Raw genomic sequence first — 25,575 nt, forward strand, 5'->3', positions numbered from 1 at the left:
GATACAAATCTTGTGCAGTCCTATACTTGAATAAGGATAAATGAAATATATTCTAGATTGATTTTTACACTGAAGGATTCAATTAAATGCTGTCCTTACAGCACAAAAGTCCCTCTCACTGTGCAGACAATGGTGGGTCATGAAGAATAACCTTTTTTTTTAGTGAAGAAATACAGAATAGGTCTAAAATAATAACCAACTCAAACTCAACAGCCATGTACAGAAGGCACAGAACAAGGGAAAGAGGATGCACTGCAGAGCAGGAGAGGGGATTTAAAATGAAAGGAACATGAAACGCCACGCCTACGTGTGAGGCGCACACACGCGCGCGCGCACACACACACACACACACACACACACACACTCGCTCGCGCACACGCAAGGGACAATGACGCACGCTCTCTCAGCCCATGAAAAATGTACACACAAATACGATTGTGCGTAGAGAGAGCATCACTGTACACAAATACGTCGCTGATGAATTTTAAAGTGGGATTAAAAGGTATGCAGCATAAAGTAGCCAAGAGGATGCCATCGGAACCAAGTATTAAAAGAAGCGCATAGACATACCAGCGATATGTAATATCTCATGTATATATATATATATGTATATATATATGCATACATATACAAACACTTCATGCAAACAGAAGAAAGTCGTATATTAATATATAGACATGCTGTTATTGTAAAATATATACTGCAAATACATTATAAATAATAGAGATGTCTTGTATTTGAAAAGAAAAGTGCATTATTATAAATAATCACATATAGGGGAGGGGTGGAAGGAGAGGAGGGGATGGAGCAGTGGCGAGATGCTGTGGTCTGATCCCCATGTTACACCACTGCACCCATATGTCTCGCAGTGAACAGCCATTGCCACTTTACACTGCCCAGTCTAACCCCAGGTCCTGGGCAGCCAGCCTGTCACATGCGCAGAGCTCCTCCTTCGATTATTGTAGACAATCCGAACACCTGCCTTAACGTGTTTTTGACCTGCCAGTATTAACTCTGGTTTCTACATGTGAAAATGAGAGCTATGCCCTGCTGTGGCTGGCCTGTACTGTACAGCACATTTATATTGTCAAATCTTCGACTAATGTTTACAGTGTACAATACTGTGCTGAGAGTCCTTCGAGAATTATTTTTAAGTTTGACGGTAAAACATGCACACGTGCTGTGTCTTGTGTTTGAGCCGTGTCACACCTTCCCCCACAACGGTCAGTAGGAGAGCTGCTCTCTGGGGCCTCAGACCCCCTCCACACACACGGCGAGTTTTACTCGTCCGTGTCCTTTGCTGGTGGTGGTGGTGGGGGGGGGTCTTTGTTTCCATGGGAACCCCCTCATGGTCAGGTGACAGCAGGAGTGCTCTTGGTCATGTGACGCACAGGACGTCACAAGCTGCTAAGGGCTACACCCTAAACACTGCCCCACAGTTGGCTGCTACTCCTCCTTTTCAACTTTCAAAACGCACACACGCACACACACATGCACACACACACACACAAAACAATGAACCTGTGTTTCAACTGTATTTTATTGTAATAGTTTAAATCAATAAATGCAATTTAGTAAATCTATACACGTGTCAATGGTTTTCATTTTCTTAAAAAAATGTTTTACTCCTTTTTCAACATTGGAAACAAGGCGGAGTTGTAAATTTGGAGACATCGATAACCAACCTAGATGTGTCTTGTTATTTTACTAATGCATGATGACAAAATACAGTGCAGTTTAAATGAGTCGCGGAACACTGGTAGTTGAAGTCACATGGTTGTTGTTGCCAGTAACATGATGGCGAAGTCCCACCCACCTCACAACCAAAAATGTAGAACTGACCCTGCTCACAAAGAATTGTCTGGCATGCACGAATGCATCTATTTAAAGGTCATTTTTGAAAAACTGACTTCCACATGAGGAGTGGACACAGTGTGTACCATCCACAAAGTAGCACAATGCAAGTATAAAACAAGAAATTGAAATTATATTTTATAAAAGGCTATGCTTAAAAAAAAGAAGAAGCACAGAGGAGATTTGACCACCTGTCTTATTTATAAGTCATTTGGACCTGTACAAAATATCCAGACAGCAGAACCACCAAAGGGTTTTACCACACAGGACCATGGGGAAATTGAGCCAGTGTGACAGCATATAACCAAACCTCACAATGCAATTCCAGTGCAATGTATAAAATAAAACAGGACATACTGTATGTTTGCTTATGTGTGTGTGTGTGTGTGTGCAGAAATTTAGGACAAGTTTACACAAATTTGAATGTAGTTTAACTACCAGAAAACTGCTGCAAAATGTAATTAAACTACAAGTTTAACTGAGTGTAGTTAAACTATTCCCCAACACTATCTATACACGTATGTATGTACATATATGCAGTATATGTAGCTATATACAGTGTGATATAATGTATCAATCATTCAAACAAATGAGCATGTTCCTTCCTTTGGTAAAGGACAGAGCATGCTCATAGCAGCATGAACACACGTGCAGTTGAACTGATCAACAATTCTGTGTGTGTGTTCACTAAAGTATGGAACTGAGCAGTGTGTCTTACCAAGGCTTGTTGGTAAATACAGTATAGTTTGGTGGGGAACAGGCAGAAGAAACCTCCATTTTTTTATCCCAGAGCAGCCTTCAATACAGCTTCTATTGGTCAGAGACCATGCAGGCTTTGTCCAATGAGTGTAGCAGATGAACAGAGTAGTGTATGCAATACTGAAGGTAAAAGTTCAGGAAGCATTCATTAACAGGAATCTGTCAACCTCTAGTGATTGAGATTTAATTGCATATCTGACTGACAAACACATATGCTGACAACATGATCATATTGTCTGGTCATATCCTAAAAAGACATGATTTTCAAACAGAGATGGGAAGATTGATTTGTTTAATTGCAACAATACTACTGTACATGACTCTTACAACAAATATACCAAAACAAGCATACAAATAAAAAGTTGAAGGCGCAGTTCTTTTTTTCCCATGAATTGGTACTGAACAGGAATTGCTGTGATGTTTGGAGATTGAAGCCAGTGTTTGAAATCGTTGGCTCTGTGGAACGTCCATTTCCCAAACAACAGGTGAGTCTTAACCCTGGGAACTGCAAATTGCAGAGAATCATGGGAGATAAGGGGGGGGGGGGGGGGGGGCGGTTGATAGAGTCACCCTCTCTCTCCTTAATATCCCTAATACACACTGTGTGTACTGACATACAACCAATGACCATTCTATAGTTGTATGGTATTCATTTATGTGTGATTGGGAGCATGTACTGCATGTGTCTGTCATCCTGTCCTTCATAGAGCACGTCTTTCTATCTTCAGTGGACTTCAGTGAGTTAGCAACCTGTGGAGGAACAGACACAGATATTTATAAACAGCAACCCCCCACACACACACGTACAAGCAGATTCATGCAAAAATAAAGTACACTGAAAAACCGCCTTTCTTTTCTTTCTTTTTCACACATATACATGCACACACACACAGAAAGAGAGAGAGAGTTGCTGAAATACCACAGCTGTCTCTCAGAGAAACAAAACAAAACAGGAGCCTACATTTTATAAAAGTAAATAAATAATAAAACACAGCTGACGTTCAATATTGAATCCAGCAGAGAGAGAGAGAGAGACAGAGAGAGAGAGAGAGAGAGCCAGCCTCCAAGCAATTAATCAGAAAAGCTCCCTTTCATTGCCGAGTATTTGTGTTTCTGTGAACCGGAGGGAGAAAGCGTAGTCAGTCCCACAGGGGGAGCAGGTGTTTGAGTGGCTGATGTGCGGCGGACTGAATGTGCTTCTCCTCCGACGGAGGAAATTAAGCTTTTCAGCGTGTTCCCAGCGCCGCAGTCCTGTCGCCACACAGTGCCTCAAGTGCCACTTTAAAGCCATTAATTGGTCGTTTGACATAAAGGGAGTCTGCCACAATGCTGATCGCACTCCACGACGCGCAGACACTAATCACGCTGGAAAACTTTAAACACCCCAGCCCCACCCCTTAGGGACTTTATAGATTGAATATGCATTGAGGAGAGGCCCCGGTTCAGTGTCCCCCAGCCCCCACCCCCTCTACCCACAAGCACAGAAAAACATAAAATGACAGCAATGCCCTTCGAACCATTCAACCTATAGAATTCATGCTTTCAATCATTTCCTATAGACACAGTGTACCTTTTAGGTCAACAAACGGATTGCCGCAAACAGTGATGCATTGATTTGCTTTGCTCAGAAAATGAAATCTATCTGCACTTGGGGAGCTCATGCCTTTCTCAATATCAGCAAAATGTAATTCATTCAAAGTTCATTTGAGAATAATGAGTCTTAGATTAATTGTACTGAAGGGTACCACAAGCAAGAGAAAAATTGAAAAGTTTCAATTTGCCTTACGTTTTTTTTTTTTTCATCCCCAATGTTCAAGTAGATTTAATACCGTAAGCTGAATCTGAGCAAATAATGCACATAAAATAACATTCAATGTTTGTGCCAGACCCCTCCTTATGAAACTGATGGAAAGGTTCACTTTATATATATCCCTTCCAGATATCCTAGTTTGCCAAGATCTGAATGCCACACTGTTTTGGATGGCTGAATTTATCTACTGAGGATGTTCCTGATGGGCCAAGAGAGACAAGAGCAAACATCCCTTTTAGAGAACTAAAGATCACAGCCAGATTTACTCTGTCTACCTACTCAAAACATGAGTGAAAGTAGGCAACCTAATCATATATTTGAACTTGCTAAGTGGCTGGCCCCACTAAATACTGTCAACAGGTGTATAGTTGTTTGTTTTGGCTGTTACTTTGTGCCCCCACACCACCCAAAGAAAGTAAAGTTGGTTGCATTATCAAAAAATGTTGATAATAACCCCACATTAATATATTCTGATGACAATGACCATTCAGTCTTCAGTAATGGGAAGTAACGAGCAATTATGTCTCCTCAGGTTTCATTTGAGTGGCATAGGTTTGCCTCTGGGAAGTATTAAAGCCTGCTTAAATATACCTGGGACCTTGGAGCATCAGGTTTTGAATACATATTTTAATGTTGCATTATTGGCCAACGACATTGATTCAGACCTGTCCAAAACATGTGTTACCTGATGGCTTGAAGGCTGTCAATTGAACCACCTGGTGTGTGAAAGAGAGAGAGAGAGAAGGGGAGGTTAATGCAAGTACACTGTTTGTAAATGTAGCCTAACAAACAGCTTTCATATATCACAGTGTCAACCTTGCAATTGTAATAAGTTGTAAGAGACACACAAGGAACACAGGAAACTTGGGAGACCGGCTCCTCACCTGCTAATAGTGTAAGATAGCATTTGTTAAATGTGCGAAGGTGCACTAATTCTTATGTGATTTTTTTAAAAGTCACAGCAATCAGGTTGAATACATAATGGGATGCCATAGAGAGCCTATTTTTTGCATTTACGGTGGCTATTTGGAGACAGTGTCCATCATGGCCACTTACTCCGTACATTGAGCCCAGAACACACTGACAACTTTATTTTATTTGTGCATTTGGCATTGGCTTGGCCAATGATTGCACAAAACTTTGGAATGTTAAAAAATGTGTTGCAGATGTCGGGACTGGTCTGTTGCTACATTACAATACAGTCCTCAGAAAATGCATTCTTTGAGACCTGCTGTAGTCTACACAACATAGCTGCGTCAGTGTAGTATATGATGGTTAAAGAGCTGGGCTCGTAACCTGGGTTTAATTCTCAGCTAGGATCCATTTTGCCCTTGAGCAATGTACTTCACCTGAATTGCTTCAGTAGCCTATATATTCAGCTTTATAAACGAATCCAAAAACAAAATACACGAGAGAGCAGGCACTGGTTGGCTTCGCCATTGTTTCTCTATTGAGCGTACATTCATCTCATCAGCTGCATGTCTAGAGTTAATGAAACTTAGCTGAATTTTGTTTGTTTATTTCAAATAGTGGTATTGAACAAAAAATGACAGCAAAGAAACAAAGAAAATATATTTTGTTTGCAAGAGAAATAAATATGAAAATGAAAACTATTCAGTCTCACCTTTGCTTTGATATAAGTAATGGTTCACAGAGGTTTGTAATGGAGCCTTTCACAACACGTTGCTCTTCGGCTATGAAGGAATTTGCCGTTGGGGTGCTAATGCAGTGTTTTTAAAGGGGGGCAAATCTATCTGGGAGATAGATACATGGGGCAAATCTATCTGGGAGATAGATACATGGGGCAATCTATCTGGGAGATAGATACATGGGGCAATCTATCTGGGAGATGTTTTTTTAAAATTCATTTTTAATGTATGTTCTTTGATGAATAAACACAACCACGAGACTGTGTATAACTGTGAGACATGAACACAGCTAACAAACAAAAAACTTTAAAACTAGCTGTTTATGTAACTGTCCCGACAGAGATCATTTCTATGTTGCTCAGGGAAATGTTACTTTGTTATTTAGTGAAAATGTGATTCCGTGAAAGTATGTGGGAAATTGCTACAATATGAAAATATTTCAAATGCCTGGTTTTTCCACTTTTGTTAGGCAAAATGTATTTGTCAGTTTTCAGTTCTGAAAGCCAGCTTGTTGAATAGGAGAAAACTACTGCTGCAGTGATTATTTCTCAGGTTTCTAGTGAAATCATGTAGGTTACTGATGTATGGCACATATTTTTCTGTCCGTACAAGATGAATCAACCTAACTGGATGCTTATAATCATAATATTAAAAAAAAAACATTTGAGATGAGCAGGGTGAGAGCAGGGTGGCTTGGGTTGTAGGGAAGAACAGGGAGGACCGGTGATGTTTTGAATTTCGATCAACATCTAGGCTTACTGGATTACATCCTCCCCCTTAAAAACCTGTGCTCGGGGATAATCATATAACAGGGATGGGCATTAGAGCAGATCCTTCACAAGGTCATTAACTGCAATTACAGATTTATCAAACTGAAAAAGGTCTACAGCTACTGTTCTCACCCTGAAGTCGTATCAACTTAGTCAAATGTAGTAATCAGAAAAGGAAGTCAAAGAAAAAACAAAGAACTATAATTCATAAGAGTGTTTTCCCCTCAAATACCTTTTGTTTCCATTTGTTTTCGTTATACATAAGTTTTGTAATTTCAACAAAAGATTTTCAGCTGTGTGCTAGTAGGAGCTACATTTACAGAAATTTGCAGTGACAATACAATTTCAAAACAACCAAGAATATAAATGTAAATGATCCTTACTGCTGCGCTTTTACATCTGAAGCAACCAGAACCAACAAAGAAACCTGCTATACAAACGTTGTGTAGTTTATTCTTTTGTTTTCTTGTTTTCTAGTTTATTTGCTGTTCTTTGTGAAAATCATGCAACCAGGTAATTTCTTACTTTCTGATAGTAAATCCTTTCATAAAATATTTTTTTTTTTTGATTTTGCATGTCCTTCCAAGAGGAAGGATGGCTTTTGAGACATCATTGACAGCTAAGACAATGAACTGCTCATCTATTCATGTTAAGCGCCTAGCACACCAAATCAACTATTGGGTACTTAATGGCCTGTCTATTCATGGAGACAAATGAACATTTGAGTATCATTAAGGTCAGACATATTACATCTACCCACGCCAGCAGGTCTTTTCACTAAGTCTGTGAAAAGAAAATTCAGAAAGTTAACTGAAACAGGTTTGTTTTTGCAGTTAATATCCAAATCTCATAGTCCCCATAAATAGAATCCTGACCACATTGGCATCCTATATTTGGGCACGATATTACCCATTTGGCCAGATCTTCTCCATCTCCTTGTGCAGTGGTGACCCTCCAGTCAATTGATAGCTAATTATGCATCATTCTACAAAAACCTCTGCCATTCTGCAGAACAGTTTGCATTATATCATCCAAAACATCTTCTCCGTAATGCAAAGTTCTCCCCAGGGAAAAATACAGTATTCTATTCTATTCTATTGAAGTTTTATTTTTTGAAATATCCAGTTTATGTTAAGCTTTTTGAGATTTAAAATTGAAATTCAGTAATTTTAAGTAATTGGCAATACTTTTGGCTGTGAATTCAATTATCTCTCTGCAACAACACACCCAACAGGCCCCCACCCAACAGACCCACACTGTCCCCATAGCAATGACAGCAGAACATAACTTTGTGGGATCATTCACACGGTGTCAACAGATAAATGTTACATTTTAGTTTGCTTAGTTTAAATGTTGATTATCTCAAGTTTGTGCATGCATAAACAGATCCCCCTGCACCCCTATCATTAAAAAGGTCCTCACCCCTTACTCCCTAATTCATGCATAAATATTTTTGGTAAGAGAACAGCCCCCCCTCCTCCCTCCTCCCCAGGTCACCGGTCAGCACATGTCATTACCTGCTTTACTGTTCCTATAAAAGTCTGTGGACAAAAGAATGCAGGGTTTGTGCTGTAGGCTGTGGTAGTTGATAGACTACTGTGGATCCTCAAATGAGGTGCTGCATCCTATGACACACTGCCCCCCTGTATTTTGCACCCTTAATTTAGTTTGCTGTGCAAACCGATGCACACTGATGTGCTCACCTGCAGGCCAGAGACTATTTTTCCACATTACCGTTACACACTCTCAACAGGAGAACTTGCACATTTTGGAAAAGAAGCAAACATGATGTTTTCACTGATGACAACTGGAAGCCCATGAGTGCTCAATGATGAATTTAACAAAGTGCTTTCATTTATATTTTATTGCTCTCTCATGTATGGAAGATGTTGTTGAAGTAACCGGAAGGTTTTTTTTAAGGACGCAATTTTGTCTTTTTTTTTTTTTTTACAGTTGACATGTCACTGTATGTGTGAATGGCTCTAAGCAAGGGAATGTTAAAATACAAGAAAGAAAGAAACAGACACATAACAAATGTAAATGTAAAATAAATAATGTTAAACAGACAGACAGACAGAGAGACAGCGAGAGAAAGGGAGAGACGGAGAGAGAGAGAGAGAGAGAGAGCGAGCGAGGTGAGGGCACAAAACATGATACACTTTCTGGATTAAGGTGGAACACGATAATGCTCCTGTGCCGTCCCACCAATATCATTTGGATTAGACGCACATCCGCTGCTTGGCTGGCTGAGGTTTTCCTCAGCAGATGAGAAACATTTTCCCTCCGATTTGTTTTGATCTCTCCCTTCTATCTGATTCTGCTCTCCATGCCAAAGTGCTGGCACAAGGTGGGCAGAATGGTAAACAGCCCTGTTCTCCAGCTGCCAGGGGTCCATCTGGATCCAGCAGCACCGAAGCTCTTTAAAGGGATAGTTCATTTTCTGTTCTGTTAGCGCAGGCAGTTTTTTGTGTGCGATTAAGGATATTTCACATTTAATGAACATTTCCCATAGAGATGGATTTGTTCAATACCCATACCAACTCAGCTTACATCCTGATGACAGCTCCATGAACTGAGAATAACTGCGGAGTCTATACTTTTACCAAATTATTTAATGAAAGCATGAATGAATAATGCTTCAATAATGTAAGCTTAAAGTCCTAAATTATTCCTATTAAACTGCTATTTGTTTTAAAAAAAATTTATTGTGTTGGCCAGGGCTGCCTAACCATGTTCCTGGAGATCCACCTTCCCGTAGGTTTTCAGTCAAACCAAAAAAAGCACCCCTCATTCAACAGCTAGAGATCTCATTGAGCTGCTAATTAGTAGAATCAAGTGTTCCAAATTAGGGTTGAAATGAAAACCAACAGGATGGTAGATCCCCAGTAACAGGGTTGGGCAGCTGTGGTGTAGGCTTATATTTAGAACAGTGGTTCCTAAACTCAGCCCAGGGGGACCACTGTGCATGCTGATTTTCACTCCAACAACTGCAGTCCCAGAATTTTAACAAGCTGTTCAATTTTTTCTTAATTAGGTGGTTTTCATGTTTAGAAGGATTATTTATCCACTTACGCCACATTATGTCAGAAATAGCTATGCAGGCCATGCAGAATAGTTTGTGCTTAACATTGTGCTGATTGTGCTATAATGCAAACAATGCCAAAAAAGAGGTAACAAAACATTTTACTTGATCAAATTAAAGACCAAGGTGAATCAATAGACCCAAAAAACGAACCATTTGGCAGATAATGAAGAATTCAAAGACAAAACAAATGACGATCATGATTATGTTAATAAGTTTAAGGAGAAAAGGGGAAAGACCTTAATCACGTGTTCAACATCCTAATTGGGTGCCTATTGATTCATCTCAGCCGCACATCCACAACACTACCTCTAAGGTTGGTATACACTCCCACAACGTGACTCTACCCCACTGACTGGCAAGGCAGCAAGCAGCTCCCAGGACAACAAGGCATAACTCCAACCAAATATCTCATCATTGGAACATACTAACTATAGCCTGCAATCAAAACTGACAAATAAAAGCTCACCAACACAACACAGACTTGTAGGGAAAGAGGAAAGGTTTGTTCTGAATGAGTGAATGAGTACTTTGTGTCGTGTCATATTGGTTTTCTGGTTTAGAAATTGACTTAGCTTGCCAGACTAACTAGAGAGGGTGGAGACCGATGAAGGTGGTCTCCAAACTGGAGGTGGGATTTTAAAAATTCTTATTTTATTTTATTGTGTTGTTTTTGGTTTGTCATCATCTGTTCCACATCTTCAGATAAAAACCTGCAACTTAACTTTAGATAAGTGGGGTCTGGAGGAAGATGTGAGTCATTTAAAATCATAAATACCTGGCATTGCAAAGCAAAACTCTTATTTGTTAGTCAATGTTAAGGAATACTGATTGAATCCTGATCCCACACCTTCAGAAAGCACAATATAAATTAACATTTGTATTGGATTGAAAAAAATAGTTTTTTTTTAAACGTAAAATGTAACATTGCAAGAAGTCTATATTTATTGTGAATGTTCATAATCCTGTTCTCCAAGTCGGTGGTGTTTAAAAACATGCCATTTCACTTAAGTGTTTAATTTAGTGTTATTTTATGTGTTAATTTAAGTTAATGTGTTCTGAGATAAAAAAAGCGGTACTTTTACCTTGGAGATAACAGGCAATACTGGAATTCATGACGTGCAACTTAATCTGCCCACAGTTCCCAGCTACCAACATGATTTTGGTTCATTATTGTAGATAACAGTAGCCATCCAAAACTAGATTTTTAGGACACCCCCAGCTATAATATGTTATTTTAGGCCTTTTTGTAAATAAGGTAATTACATTTAAGAAGGGCTTATAGCCTTTGAGGAGACTAAAACTAAATGTGTTGGCAAATTTCAGAAGACTTGTACCTAGAGTTTATTTACAACAATTGTAACTGCATCTCCTGCACACCCCCCCCCACCCCCCTTCACCTTGCAACGTGCCTTGGAATTCTGGTATTTCTTTGGTATTTTTTGAAATTGCTCTCCGAGCGTTTTGGAGGCTGTGTAATGTCTGCTTCCTTTTCAGACTGCATGCCTGAGTTTGTGTAGGAATGGTAAAATGACTGTGCACAGATACGCAGACAAATTAGAATTGAACTGCTAAATGTCTGTTCACAAGCACCGTTGCAACTCTGGCATCAATTCAGGATCATTCCCTCCCTCCCTCCTCCACCATCATTCTCCTATACATGATCATCATCACCATCATCATCACCAGGATCATCCTCACTAACTTCATCCTTACTACCACAATCTTTACCCTATTCATCCAAATCATCATACTCTTCACCGTCATTATCCTCATCACCATCCCCACCATCATCGTTGTCATCACCATCATTGTCGGCATGATCGTCACCATTATGTTTTACCGTTAGCATCATCACTATTAATGATGATGGTCATTCTCTAACTCTGCAAGATGATATGATTCTTTAACACCTGCAGGAGCCAGATTTCCTACTGTGAAAACTCATGTTCATCACTGTATTCATCAAAAGCTGCATCACCACCATCATCATCACAATAATTTCTATGGTCATCATTATTCATTCATTCATCATCATCATCATCATCATCATTCTTATCACTTTCTCCCTGCAATACGATATGTTTATATATATTAGGAACGATATGTGCTGATACTGAAGGATTATACTGAAGGGACAGGAAATGACGCTGACATTGTCACAGTGACATTCAGTAAGTACACATTTAGTGGATTATGTGTTCACAGTTTAACGGAAAACCTGGTTTGGCTCATGTGTACCAGGACTTCAGTTATATAAGTGAGTAACATAGAATCAATGACACAGGTTCTGCCATGTGGTTTACCATGTTTTCTGTACATCATAAACCTCTTATCACTCTCTTAAAGCATACCTGATTTTCTGCGGCTGGTTTCAGGGAGAAACTCACAAAGCTCTCTTTCCTGAAACTCTCTGAAAAGACAGAATCGATAATATTGAGATGAATCGCTCTGTGCGTCAGCGCTGGTGCACAGGTTGAAAACGTGAGGTCAGACGAAAGGCCCCCGTTCTGCCGCACACCACCCTACCCACCGTTTTTAATGACCAGGGACCCGCAGGAGGTGCGGCCTGGCGCGGAGGTATCGCTGGTCTCTGGGCTGGACAGCGCTGGAACACACCGGGTCCAGGAGGCGGTGGTCGTCCTCTGTGATGGAAGGAAGCCGATTGGCTGGGAGCAGTTCTGAAAAGAAGGGGGGATGACATGCCCTGAATGACAGGCCTCACTCACTTGTTGAGTCTCACTGACCGGATCCTGTCCAATGCACCAATCTCAATGTCTGAGATCAGGAAGAAGCACAATAGTAATCCGGCAAAAAAATTTTACTCAAATGATTTACTCTGTTCTGTTTCCATTTTGCTGTCCTAGGCTACGTTTACACGGTCATATATCTGGCTCAATAAAATAAAATAAAAAATCAAATCCAGTCTGTCTGACTCTCTTTGTCTGGGGCTCATAACCAATTCAAAGGTAATTCAGATATTCATGACAGTTTAACCATAGCCTGATTTTTTCACCATTTGGACCATTTGGAAATTGTATTATATCCACTGAAAAGTTGGTTTAATTATCAGTGTGAAAATCAAAAGAAATTATTTTTCCATTTCACGTTATTATTTATTTCTTTTTTGTAAATGTTTTTTTTGCATGTTGAACAATGATGCACAAGAGGTTCTTCCATAATAAGGAATTATCGTTATGAGTATTACATTGGGAGTTTAACATTAAGCCCCAAAACATGACTAAGGACTGTGTCACTGATTCAAGGCCTCAATTTATGTAAAAGTACCTGGTGCATCACAAAGAACTTTTTATAAAAAAACTGGCATATCTTGGCTCCTACAGAATTGTACTGAGAGCATGGAGGAAAGGAAAATAGCATGGTGGAGGTGGGTACGTGGCAGACGGATGTGCTGGTAGTCTATTCTGCAAAAAATGAAAGTTACCTCACTGGCATTCCTTCAGACATACCACTTTACACAGACACACTTGAAGAGCTGCTTTCTTCTAGGCGGAGAGCAGACTTACCGTAAAGGACAATGCCTTCCTCTTTTCTTTGATCCTTCTTATGGCATTCCTCACCTTTCCAGACAAACAAACAGAATTCACAGTGGTTCAGGTATTTCACATTGTGTACTGTGGACAGAAGGCGTCGGGCTGCATCACAGAAATTCACATTGCTGTTCTGTACTGAACGTTCCATAACTTTCGCTCACAATTAAATGTTGGCAAGTGTTGGTCTAGTTTCTTTGCAGGTAAACTGAAGGCAGTTTTGCTCTGCTCAGGTTAAACTGAATTGGTGTCTCAAAGGAAAGCTCAGCATCTGAAAGTGTTTTCTACTTCTGTACGGCTTGTGAGGAAATGGGGGCAGAGAGACCCGAAAACATGGCTACATCCTGCAGGTTCAGGAGGCCTGGATTCACGTTCAGCCCCGTGAAATCCCAAAAAATATGGTGGAAATGGTATGAAGGAGCACAAGCTCCTTTCAGTTGCGTTCAGTCGAGAGCAGACCATGCATCAGTAACCTACCTCACTGTTGTAAACAGCGTACACTAGAAAGATATACAGGCCCTGCAGAAGAAGGGAGAGAAAACAAGAGAGTGGCAGGTTTAACACACAAATTGTTTTACGGTTGACAAAAAGGCGGTTTTTTCCTTTGATGATTAAAGGAGGATCTCTGAACTTCAAGGGCCAAGAGAAAACTTACTTGGACCAAAAAACTAGTCAACAATTTATTAATGTCTTCCATCCACAGTTGTAACCCAGAGCGGATGAAAATTTATACACTATATTTCTATGGATTTCTTTTTAGGTAACATTTAAAGGTAGTGATGCTGTTTTCGATGTAGGTTCAATCCCAAGCAGTTTACTCAATGAAGACCAAATCAAGAGGTGCCGCTTGACAATATTTCATCCCCTAAACCCAGTAACCTACCATTTAGCAGTCAAACAGCCAAAGTGATAGAGAAAGGTGCCAGGTGACACACAGACTGCTCACACAAAGCCACAAACCCTGCCCCAGAATTCTGCATAAAGATTCAGTTGTTGATGTGGGCACAAAATCGTGGATAGTTACCAACACCCTGCAGACCATTATCATTGTTGTCATCATTAGACCTCCATTAAAAAGATCTTATTTACGGAATTATTATTATAAGTTTTGCATTGTACATACCAAAAGTTACCTTTACACTACCAATACCAAGCATGTGCCTAAACACAGGAATTAAGAGTCATTTTGCATTTTTAATAGAGGAGCATCCATAAATGTTGCAAATATGCTGAATTTTATCACTAAATTAATAAGATTAATTTAGTGATAAAATGGTGAGTATGTAATGCCGTAAATGTAATGCACAAAGCACTACACAAAAAATATTAATATTTGAGCCATTTACTGAAATATCAGACACAACCTGTCAGTCATTTATTCTGTTTGATAACTAAATAATAAGGAAAACAATCCGTTGTGTTAGTGTGCCAAAAAATGTGGGAAATAAATTGGTCCTTTTCGGTTTCTTGAAAAGGTGTCAGGTTTAACTGTGCCCATTGTTATAAAAAAATAAGTATGAGTGCTGCTGATTTGCATAGTTGCCATCCAGATTTTTAAATGTTCACCACTGCCCTCTAGTGCACTTAAGCAGTTACTGCACCTGCTGCGTCCCTCCACAAAATGGTAGATTTCATGGCATCCTTACGGTTATCTTTTTAGAATTGAACTACTTTTCCTCCATTACAGAAGTTTAGTTGGGTTCCTGGCTGGTTGGGGAGCCGTTGGCTGTTGCTTGTGAGCTCTGAAGTGGGCCAAACGTAATGACCATAGAGGGTGTGGGCTGGTGCTCGACTTCTGAGATCAGCCTCTCCTATGGCTTCCTTCCACTCACTTATTATACGGGTGAGGTATCCTCCCTCAGACAAATTTATGCATTTATCTCTTCTTTCTTTCTTTCTCCAGGACCTTCACAGTAAATCTAAATTAACAAGCACCATGCTAGGGGTCAATCCGGGGCCAGGTGACTCTTATTAATTAAAAGCCGCGGAGCTGTGAACTCCTGGGCGGAGAGAGAGCCGGATCTGGAGGAAGTCCACTCGGGACACACCTGATTTACGCCGTATCGCGGCCGGCTTTATCGGCGGCCCGATAAGGGGGTGGAGGTAAATCTGGCCGGCGGGCTGGCAGCCCTGGAGCCCAGCCATGACCTGTCCTTCAAAGCGCACGGCTGCTCCATCCCCCGCGCTGCACTTCCACTTATCAAAACACACCCCCACCCACCCAAGTCCCTGCACACAGACGCGCACACACACAGAACAGGACCAGCAGCCCCCTCCCAATCTCTTCTACTCTCTCCCTCCCCCTCTCTCACCCATCGCTCTCTCTCTCTCTCTCTCTCTGTCCCTCATCAGTCTCTCGCCTTTTCTCGTTCTTTTTCTCCTCTCTGCGTATCCTCCTCACCCCATTCTCTCTGTCTCTGTCTCTCACCTTCTCTCTGTCTGTCTCTATCGCTTGTCCGCCAGGGAAACTGAGAATAAATGTTTTAAGGGTGTGTTTTCTAACATCCTGTGTGTTAAGATGGTGAAGCGAATGAGGCTGGGGGTGGGGGTGGGGGCGAAGGGGCAGAACTCACCTGGAAGGCGTTGAGTGCGATGAACAGGTAGGCCAGGACTGTGGACAGGTGCACCAGAACTCCACACAGCCAGGTAAGGCCCAGAACTGGTAACAAGATCAGAACGGGCCGGGTCGCTGCCCTGCAGACCCAAGAACCCAGGCCCACGTGTTAGCCCAAATACTCTGTGTGGTTATATTATTAAATCACTTAGCCTTAGCCGCACACTTATAGGACGTTTCGCTTCATAGACCGTGCACATCATTTGATGCGAAATAACTTCCTACCTTTAAGCAAATTATCCAGATCCAGCCAAAAACCCAGTAGTAAAATCTACACAATAATTGAATGCTTTGCACAGCTTGGAGGTCATTTCTGCTGGAATCCGGGATTTTAACTGTTATGTTTTTTATCCGTCAATTGTTAGCAAAATATGTTATTTTGCAGCGATTAATTATTCAATTGAATCGGCATTAGGCATGAGAGGCATTTCGAAAGTGTGATGGAACACGTCAGCTGCAGTCTGCATCTTCCACTAGAGAAAAGTACAGTCTGAAAATGTAAAATGTTCTTTAAGTCTACGCCTTGCTCATTCAGCAACTCGGAGCCACACAGTTCAGGCTACTGCAGCCTTGCTGCGTTTTCTTTCAATCACGACCATTCTTTAGAATCATCTAGCAAATAGCTATATAAATAAAGGTCTTTGTGAAGAGGAGGCAAGGAGGTTGTCTTTGTTAACATCTGTATTGTTGCAGACACACTGCACCTGGGGCTAGGAGATTGAGTTTTCAACATTCAACTGTGTGTACAAGGACAAAATGAGCAGTTCAATCTCCTCCCTCCCATTTCATTTATTTTAGACTAAGTTATACTTTTTATCCTGAAAACTCCTTTGGATTCCTTTGGAAGGGGGTGGGGGGGTCTTGCGATGGTGTTGGTAAAGACATACAGCCATCCACTCTCAAGATTTTTATTATTAAAAAGAAAAAAACATAATGTGACATTACAAAACAACTTCACACTCCGATTGAAAATGTTTATTGAGAGTAAACAACTCCAGTACTGAGTGAATACATGCACTGCATAGTGTGTGGGTGAGAGAGAGAGAGAGAGAGAAAGAGAGAGAGACAGAGAGAGAAACAGAGAGAAAGAGAAAGACAGAGAGGGAAAGATAGAAACAGAGAGAGAGAGAGAGTCCCAGCAGACCCTGTCCTCTCCTCACTGCCCAGGTGTTGTCTGATAAAACCCCACACACACTCTCCCACTATCAGCTCCCTAGTATGTTACTCTGAAAACAACACCTCCATGCCAGGTGCATCGATTACAATACAATACATCCTGTGAAAACATAACCAGCTCAACTCTCAGTTCACCCAGTAACCCCGCAAGACTCTGGTGAATGCTACCACAACCTAGGCTAATCCCCTGGAGAACGATCTGTCTGCATGTCTGTCTGTCTGTCTGTACATCTGTACATCTGTGCATCTGCCACAGATGGTCAAAAGGTCACAGTGACACCTGCCATCCTGTGTTTGGACAGAGAGAAAAGCATGTTGTGGATCACATTCTTCCCTACATCATTCTCCATTAACACTAAAGCATATGTATGTGTGTGTGTGTGTGTGTGTGTGTGTGTGTGTGTCTGTGAATGTGTCTGTGTGCGAAAGTTTGCGTGCGTGGTTGTGACTCACCAAGTGAGGTCCAATGCGTGTATTTGGGAAGAAGAACTTGGCGTGAGCATCTTTGCACGTCGTCGAGCGCTTGACACTGTCACCATGACAACTCGACATAGTACCACTGCATTGACCTGGAGACACACGGTGCCAGTCACACGTCCGTATACGCACACATACATATGCCATGACAAACTTACAGTCACAGTAAAGACACAATACATAGCATAAATGATTTTAAAAAATAAATGCATGTGTTGGATGAATTTAATATTTATGAAATGTATCTATTGTGCTAAGCTGTGTGCCATGCTGTGATGCCATACAGAACAACAGTTAAGACAGGGAAGCCAGCATGACCTATAAGGTGCTGAGGTACATCAGTGAAGCGCTAAATTGTGGGGGCTCAAGCAGCATTTACGAACAACGCTATTGACTGCACCACAATGCTCGCAGAAGGGACCAATCGCGTTGGACTGTGAAGAGAAAAGGCGTACTTGGCTGAGGTGCTTACCGCCAGAACAAAAAGTACGGGGCCAACAAAGGCCCAAATGATATCAGTCTGAACGTTGAGCCAGCAGTAATTGTCAGCCTTGTACTTGTCAAAAGAAACTGTCAAGGTCACACTGACAATGGCAACTGGCACACCTGAATGAACGAGAGAGAGAGAGAGAGAGAGAGAGAGAGCGAGAGAATAAAAAATAAACATCAATAAATAGACATCTTTGTCTGTGTTTTGGTGAGTGATGTGATGTGCTACATGCTCGTATCTCACAGCATTATTCCAAGTCCCTCCCTTGGCCAATGACCTGATGGATGTATTAATGTTAGTCTGTGCATCAGTACCTAAATTCACCACCATACTGCACATTCATGTGTACACCTCACTTTTACCATGTACCAGACGTACCATTTTGTGTGCACGATTGTGTGCTAGTATGCCTTTGTATTTGTATGTATGCGCTTATTTACTGTTACAAGCTTTATGTTTATTTTATTAATCACTGGCTTACTGTCCTTGTCCATTGTTGTCCCACAGTAAAGCACTGCCCATTTGTCTGCATATTACATTTTTACTGCCACCAACAGGGGGAGTCGACAGAGGTCATGTTCTCGCCTGATTCTGTCCGTCTGTCTGTCTGTCTGTCTTAGCAGGATGTCTCCAAAAATTATGAATGGATTTGCATGAAGCTTTGTGGGAAGCTTGGCCTTGGGGCTAGGAAGAACTGATGAGCTTTTCACACCAATTGGAGTGAGAGTGGGCATGGCTTTTCACAAAAAGGCATATAACTTATGAACGGATTCACGTAATACCACAAAACTTCCTAGAAAGGCTGGTCATGGGGCAAGGAAGAAGTGACAAAATTTTCATACTTTTTTCTGAAGGGGGGTATGGCAGTGGGTGTGATTTCTACCAAAAAGAATATAACTTCCAAATAGATTCACAATTAAACTTTGTGTGCCTCTCAGCAGACAGGTAGATGCAAACCATACTTCGTTGGCGCAATCAAACAAATGGGGGTGATGGATGGACGACTGACTGAAATGCTTTAGATTGGCTAGAATTAAACAGGCATATCTCAAAGCTGGTTGAGATACAGTCTTGAAAATGAGTGCATCTCCTCATGTGAAGGGCATGGCAAAAAAGATTACATTTTGGTGATTAAGCTTGAGCATAAGCATGCTTGTTTGCATGTACCTGGTACCCCCAACACAAGCAACGTATGGGTTGCTTGTGTCAGGGGTACTGGAGTTGTTTGAGCGTAGAAGGGAAATAATTGTCTTGTCTAAACTCTGGCTAGTTTACAAGCTTTAGTTTGTCAATGTGGTTTGTCTACAAAGGTTTGTTTTCAGTGGCTGCACCATCTTTAATTAAACTGAGGATGACATAACTGTGGTGCATTTTCTGCTGAAGACAAAGAAAATTACAGTCTAAGAGGAAGCATGCATGTATGTGCATGTGTGTGCCTGTGTCCTCACCCCAGCCAATCAGGTAGTACAGCCTCATCCTGCGGTCCTCGTTCATATTCACAGCCACCACCTTGCTCCACAACAGCAGGCCTTCCACCAGCATCCAGGTGAAGGAAGCCATGAAGAACAGGTGCAGCCCTGCTGTCACCACCAGGCACACCTCCTAGTGGACAGACACACAATGACAAGAGGGAAGTCCAATAAGCTTAAAACTTTAATTGAATGCGTATAAGCATGTTGCCCTTGATTGCACATCATGGAGAACCACCTGGTGGAGTGATGCGGAGTCGCTGCACATCAGGAGCAGTTCAGCCGTCCCCAGCGCCACAATGAGGTTCTTATGGACCGTGTTCCGGTCTGATTTGGGCACACTACAGTTCACAGGAAAAGCAGAAGAGAAGAGAAAAAGGCCATTTACAGAGGAGAACAACGAATGCATTTTGATAAGTCTGTCAGCAAAATCGCTGTGCATCATGCAGAAGGCGGGAAGCCTGCATTGACAATCATGGTGTGACTCAAAGTTCTTTGGGGCTAGGATGCCTGCACACTCACCCCACAGCCATAAAGAGGATGAAGGTGAGGATGAGGCCACACAGTGACACTCCACAGCCAATGAGAGTCAGGACCTGCAGGGCACTCTGGTCCTCTGGACTCCTCTGGAATGACCAGACCAGGGCTCAATGTTAGGGACAGTTAATGGTAAGTGAAAACTGGCTTATGAACTGCAGTCCTGTACAGCTTGAAAGATCCTACACAAATGGCAAATGTCCGTGTGGGGCAAACCACACTGCTGACACTAGTTTAAAAATCTCAGGTACCTGGACTTCGTACACTTGCAGTAGCAGAGCAAAGTTAGTGGTGTGGTTGCAGTAGCAGGAGGTGGAGGTCTTGCCAGTGGAAATGACCTGGCACCCCTCTGTGGACCAGCCTCCTCCGACTTCTGGCCTAAGAGAGAACCAGAAATTGCAGCCAGGCTGGTTTTATCCGTTCACTATAAAAGAACATCACAAGATAACTTGGGTCTGAGCTGACATTACACATTAGTACAGCTTCAGCAGGGAGCCCCCATGTTTTAACCCTTCAGAGACAGCCTGGATGTTCCAGAACCATCTGTGCAGGAGACACAATCACATATTCTACAGGCTAAACAGAAGCTCATTTGATTATAATTCAAACTGACAGTTCTGCCTCTCTCACTCTGATATGTATTTAATTTGATGTTACAATTTGATATCTTTATGATTGTAAATTAGGATTGGTGTGACCAAGGACAATTCCTATGAATTAATGGATGTGATGGGTGTGTGTGCGTGTGGGTTAGCACACTGGGTGTTGCAATGCATGTGGTGCAGTAGTGCATAGTTTGAGGGAAGGTGCATGCATGCTTCCCACCTGCTTGCAACCCTCTTGTTTTAAACTTGCTGCTGGTGGCTAGCCATTGTGGTGAACCAGCATGTAAGCCTTCCCTTGCCAGTACATAGCCTCTCCTTCACCGAGACTCCTGCCAGGCCTCCCAATGGCCACACAGGCTAATTTAGCAGGGGGACTCTTAGCTGCAGTGGGCCTCAAATATATGGTGTTTAGGCCCACACCAGTGGACACACCCTGGCACCTATCAACCACTGTTCTGTTGCCTGGTGAGCCTGGGAGGATAAAAGACGAAGGGAGCAAACCCTGACAGAAAAACAAGCTGTGGTGGCAGGTGGAGTGATTGGCATCCATAGTATTGGACAACTCCAAGTCAACTCCAATGACATACGCTTTCTTAGTCTGTGCTCTGAACATGACCTCAGCATAACAAACACCATCTTCTGACATAAGAATAAATACAAGGCATCTTGGATGCATCCTAAATCCAAACACTGGCACCTGATCCTAAAGACACCCTTCTTACGAGAGCCTGGAGAGTCCTCTGACAAAAGTTCCACTGCATGTCTATCTTTTAAGATGTCAAAGTGGACCAAAGAAGAAGCCACTCCACTGTGCCAGACCCTCTAACAAAAACACCTAACATACAAGCTAGTAGACAGGTTGACCTCAGAGGAAATAACTGAGCTCCAGTATGCCAATGATTGTTCCCTGGTAGCCCACACACCAGAGGCCCCACAAAATGATCTCAGCAGCCGTAACTGCATACAGGAGAGTGGGACTGAATATCAACAACCAAAAAACAGAAGTAATCTGTCAGATGGTCGCCGACCTCCCACACCACTCAACAACCCTCACAGCAACAACCAACCACCGTTCCTACCTTCAAGTACCTGGAAAGCATAATATCCAAAAATGGCACAATGGTTGATGAGATCCAAAACCACCTTACTGTATGGACGTGAGGTATAGACTGTCTACAGCCACCACCTCGTCACCAAACCTTGGAGGTCTGCCATGTAAGATCCTTGGAATCACTTGGAAGGACAGACTGCAACACACAGAGCTGCTAGAACAGACAGGCAATTGCAGTATTGAGTCCGCCCTGAACCACCATCAATTCAGGTGACTCAGACATGTTATTCTCCCATGCTCCACAGCCAGCTACATCTCGGCTAACAAATTGCTGGGGGGTAGAAGAAGTGGCTCAAGGACCAAATGAAGACTATGCTGAAGAGATGCGATTTTCATTAGAAAAACTAACTTACTGCTTCACCCTCTGGTGCTCTTACTCTTCAGAGGGTGTGGAACGTATGGCAAATCAATGTGCACAAAACTACATAGCTAAGCGCGCAAAGAGGCATGCTTGTAAAACTGGCCGTACCGCCCCAACATCACTTTTACATGCCTGGTCTGCAACCGTAGCTTCCAGGATTGGACTATACAGCCACCAAGAATAAATATGAGAATATAGTCATCATAGAATACAATGGACAACCAGCAAGCAAACTAAGTGTGTGTGTGTGTGTGTGTGTGTGTGATTGTGAGTTTTTGTGTGTAAATAGAATCAAGTTCAAAGCAAATGTGTACTCTGCTGACATAGGGAGAGAACCTGTTGAAAGACTACCAAAAGTTCTTCCCTTCAAGCTAATAATTTATTCCTGGTTACGTTTATTCACAGTGAAAGTAAACAAATAATTAAACTCAACTGAAGTGTAAATATGTGGTCAGGCTCTCTTTGGGCGTGCGATTATGTAGGATTTGAAGCAAGAAGAATTGTTTACATATTTAAATATATTTTAATGAATACTAAAAATTATAACAATGGAGACTCCTCTTCCACCTGAACCTTTGACAAAGAAGTAAACATGAAGAGAAAATGGCAGCCACCAGGTTACTATAGTGAATCTGAGGTCTATAGTCTTGAGGTGTAGGAGCGGGCCACAAGGTAAATGGCCACCTGAGTCTGACTGATGTGTACTGACCCCATGACCCACGTACTGACTGCCAGTGAATCACAGCCATTAAATACCTCTGAAAACCAAGAATGCCTTGCATGTGTCTCCATTATGCTATGTGTGAATACAAGGTAAAATCAATAGCAAAGTAAGATGAAAAAAAAAAAACAAGAACAAAAAGGAGAATGAGGAGGAGCAAAAGAAATCACGGAGTACAGGGAATTAACCATTTCATTACGTAGGCAGTCTTGCTTTACTGAAAACTGCCGGTGTATATATTGTCATAATTGCCGTTAATCAATATCGGAAATAACTGAATGACTTTCTGCAAGTGGTAGCTTACAGGTCAGGTGTGAAACCATGTGTGAATTACATGACAGCACTGATGGCTACTCACGTGAGACTGAAATCCCAAAATGCGCAAACAGGATCATATGCTGTCCCAGGAAGGCTCTGGAAAAGGTGGGAAGGAACAGACCAGTCAGTACATTTTCAAATACTTGACAGAATTAAAGCCCTAAAGCCCTGATTTAATAAAAGTAAATCAGAATGAAACTTTTAGAACATTTTTTTCCTATAAATTTGTCACCAGTACATAGCTAATTCCCACTCTGTTCCGTAATGTCCAAATGTCTGCAACCACCCCTTTGTCCAAGCAGTATTAATGCTGCGAACCCCACAGGCAGTGTAGACATCCCCAGTTCTCCAGGTGCTTCTTTAGACACTGCATACTGCAGTTAAGCTCACATACAGCAAGATGTGTGTTGGAGGAAGTCCTTTTTCACATGCGGTTTTGATCGCAATCTATGGGTGCCTGACAGACCAGCAGGAGTCACTAGATGGCACTGAAAGTGGAGCCCTCCCATTCCGTGCAGGACACGATCACCAGTTGCGCATCACCCCATGGAGTTACTGGCAACAGTCGGCACCGGCACGTTCCGGATTTGATCTGAGACCATGAGGCTTGTTCATGCACCACAGCCTTGTACCTTAACCAAAAGAGCCATCCAGCCCCCTCTCTGCTGACTTCTACTGAATTTAGTCTTCAGATTTCATGTACTTTGACTGCTTGTTTGAATATGAACCCTGGGCTTCATCGTTTGAGCACCAGAGGAGAGCGACAAGTGCTAACCTCAGGTTTGTGCTGCAGCTGGAAGCGAACTGCCATGCTGATAGGCTGGCCGTCCCCGAGCACCGTGCTGGAGATGACAGAAGAGCCCAGTACTGTCCCTAAATACCTGCAACACACACAGCACAAGGTGAGGAGTGAGGGCCTGAGTACACCTGCCTGACAATCACTGTCTACACTATAACAGTATGAATCTGCAGGCACTAAAATTACACCAACATCATGATAACATGTTCAGGGTCTGCAGATGGAAAGTAGCTTTCAGCCTGACCTGACATGCTAACATCAGCCCGTCTTTCAAAATGAAGATTAGCGTGAGTCACCTCACCAAATAACAAAATAAAATGGCTGTCTGATGCCATGACTATTCAGAGATTAAAAACATACTGTAACATTATGGCCAGGGAACAAAACTACGTTTTCAAATGCTGCTACCATTCAGTGACTCGCCCTGTATTGTCTTCTTCAGTCCTCATCTTGGCGCTATGGCTATTTTTAGCTGCATCCAGTTGTACAGGGAATAATGGATTTCCTTGGACCATTTTGAGACTCAATGCTGAGCAAACGAACACTTACTTCTGAGTGCCGTCGGTAACGGCAGGAAACAGGGTGACGTTGCTTTGTGTCTGAAACAGCGGGCGCAGGGAACCATACCAGGTGTTCATCAGGGTAACCTTCCGGAAGCCTGGTTAGTTACATTAGGCACACAATCAACAAAATGTGGCATTTGGAGGCAATAGAATGTTTGAGCCATCTCTTTGTATATTGACTCGATGATAGCCATTTTGTGACTTCCTCACCAAAGTCATGAAGAGCCTGCATATCCTGGGTTGGGACTGAGATGCAGTCTAGGCCGGTGTCATTTTCAAAGTCAAGTCCACAGAATTCAGAACCAGTGGCGTCATCTCCCAAACTCTTCTGCTGGACTGTCAGCTCTGAATAAACCAATGCATTATACTTTTGTTTAGAAATGTACTTAACATCAATTTAGCTGATGTTTTTATCCAGGGCCGTTTACCAGATAAAGTATATAGATGCAGTTAAGTATGATCATAAAAGCAGTAGTGCTACATAAAAATGATTATTTACTCTAGTAGAGTCAACAACAGCGTCACAAGAACAATAAGAATCAACTGTAATGCTAGCTTGGGCAGCCATTCTGATAAACACATTCAACTAACTTGATAACATGGGGAATATACACAGTGAGTGCTAAGACTATGTTGAATGATTTGTGCCATCTTAGGTGGAATGCAACTGAATATGGGAAGTAAAATTTACTAAATGGAAAAAAATACTGCAAGAAGCGAAAATAGAGAAAAAATGATGGTGATAAAATTTACAAGAACTGTGAGTGTATCTGTGTATATGTGTGTGTGTGTGTGTGTGTGTGTGTTTGAGTACTCATGTGTGTCCACATATATGTACATGTGTGCTTTATCAATACGC

The 25,575-nt window shown here is 41.9% G+C and overlaps 1 protein-coding gene across 1 annotated transcript in view; it reads right to left on the bottom strand.

Annotated features, from left to right (window-relative positions):
* Positions 1 to 2,780: 2,780 nt before the first annotated feature.
* The window catches only part of adgrd2 (adhesion G protein-coupled receptor D2), a 36,523-nt gene continuing 13,728 nt past the window's right edge, over positions 2,781 to 25,575 (bottom strand). Inside the window, exons 10-26 of the mRNA XM_035379294.1 lie at positions 24,927 to 25,061; positions 24,703 to 24,811; positions 24,130 to 24,235; positions 23,395 to 23,450; positions 20,490 to 20,616; positions 20,224 to 20,327; positions 19,940 to 20,042; positions 19,681 to 19,834; positions 18,215 to 18,348; positions 17,719 to 17,834; positions 16,049 to 16,169; positions 13,953 to 13,994; positions 13,452 to 13,505; positions 12,458 to 12,605; positions 12,279 to 12,337; positions 5,109 to 5,139; positions 2,781 to 3,363 (exon numbers count right to left, since the gene is read on the bottom strand). Of these exons, the coding sequence (XP_035235185.1) occupies positions 3,356 to 3,363; positions 5,109 to 5,139; positions 12,279 to 12,337; positions 12,458 to 12,605; positions 13,452 to 13,505; positions 13,953 to 13,994; positions 16,049 to 16,169; positions 17,719 to 17,834; positions 18,215 to 18,348; positions 19,681 to 19,834; positions 19,940 to 20,042; positions 20,224 to 20,327; positions 20,490 to 20,616; positions 23,395 to 23,450; positions 24,130 to 24,235; positions 24,703 to 24,811; positions 24,927 to 25,061 (1,607 nt within the window). The 3' untranslated portion in view covers positions 2,781 to 3,355. The remainder of the gene's footprint in view (positions 3,364 to 5,108; positions 5,140 to 12,278; positions 12,338 to 12,457; positions 12,606 to 13,451; positions 13,506 to 13,952; positions 13,995 to 16,048; positions 16,170 to 17,718; positions 17,835 to 18,214; positions 18,349 to 19,680; positions 19,835 to 19,939; positions 20,043 to 20,223; positions 20,328 to 20,489; positions 20,617 to 23,394; positions 23,451 to 24,129; positions 24,236 to 24,702; positions 24,812 to 24,926; positions 25,062 to 25,575) is intronic.

The sequence above is a fragment of the Anguilla anguilla genome, chromosome 10, assembly GCF_013347855.1.
Source record: "Anguilla anguilla isolate fAngAng1 chromosome 10, fAngAng1.pri, whole genome shotgun sequence".
NCBI classification, from domain to species: Eukaryota; Metazoa; Chordata; class Actinopteri; order Anguilliformes; family Anguillidae; genus Anguilla; species Anguilla anguilla.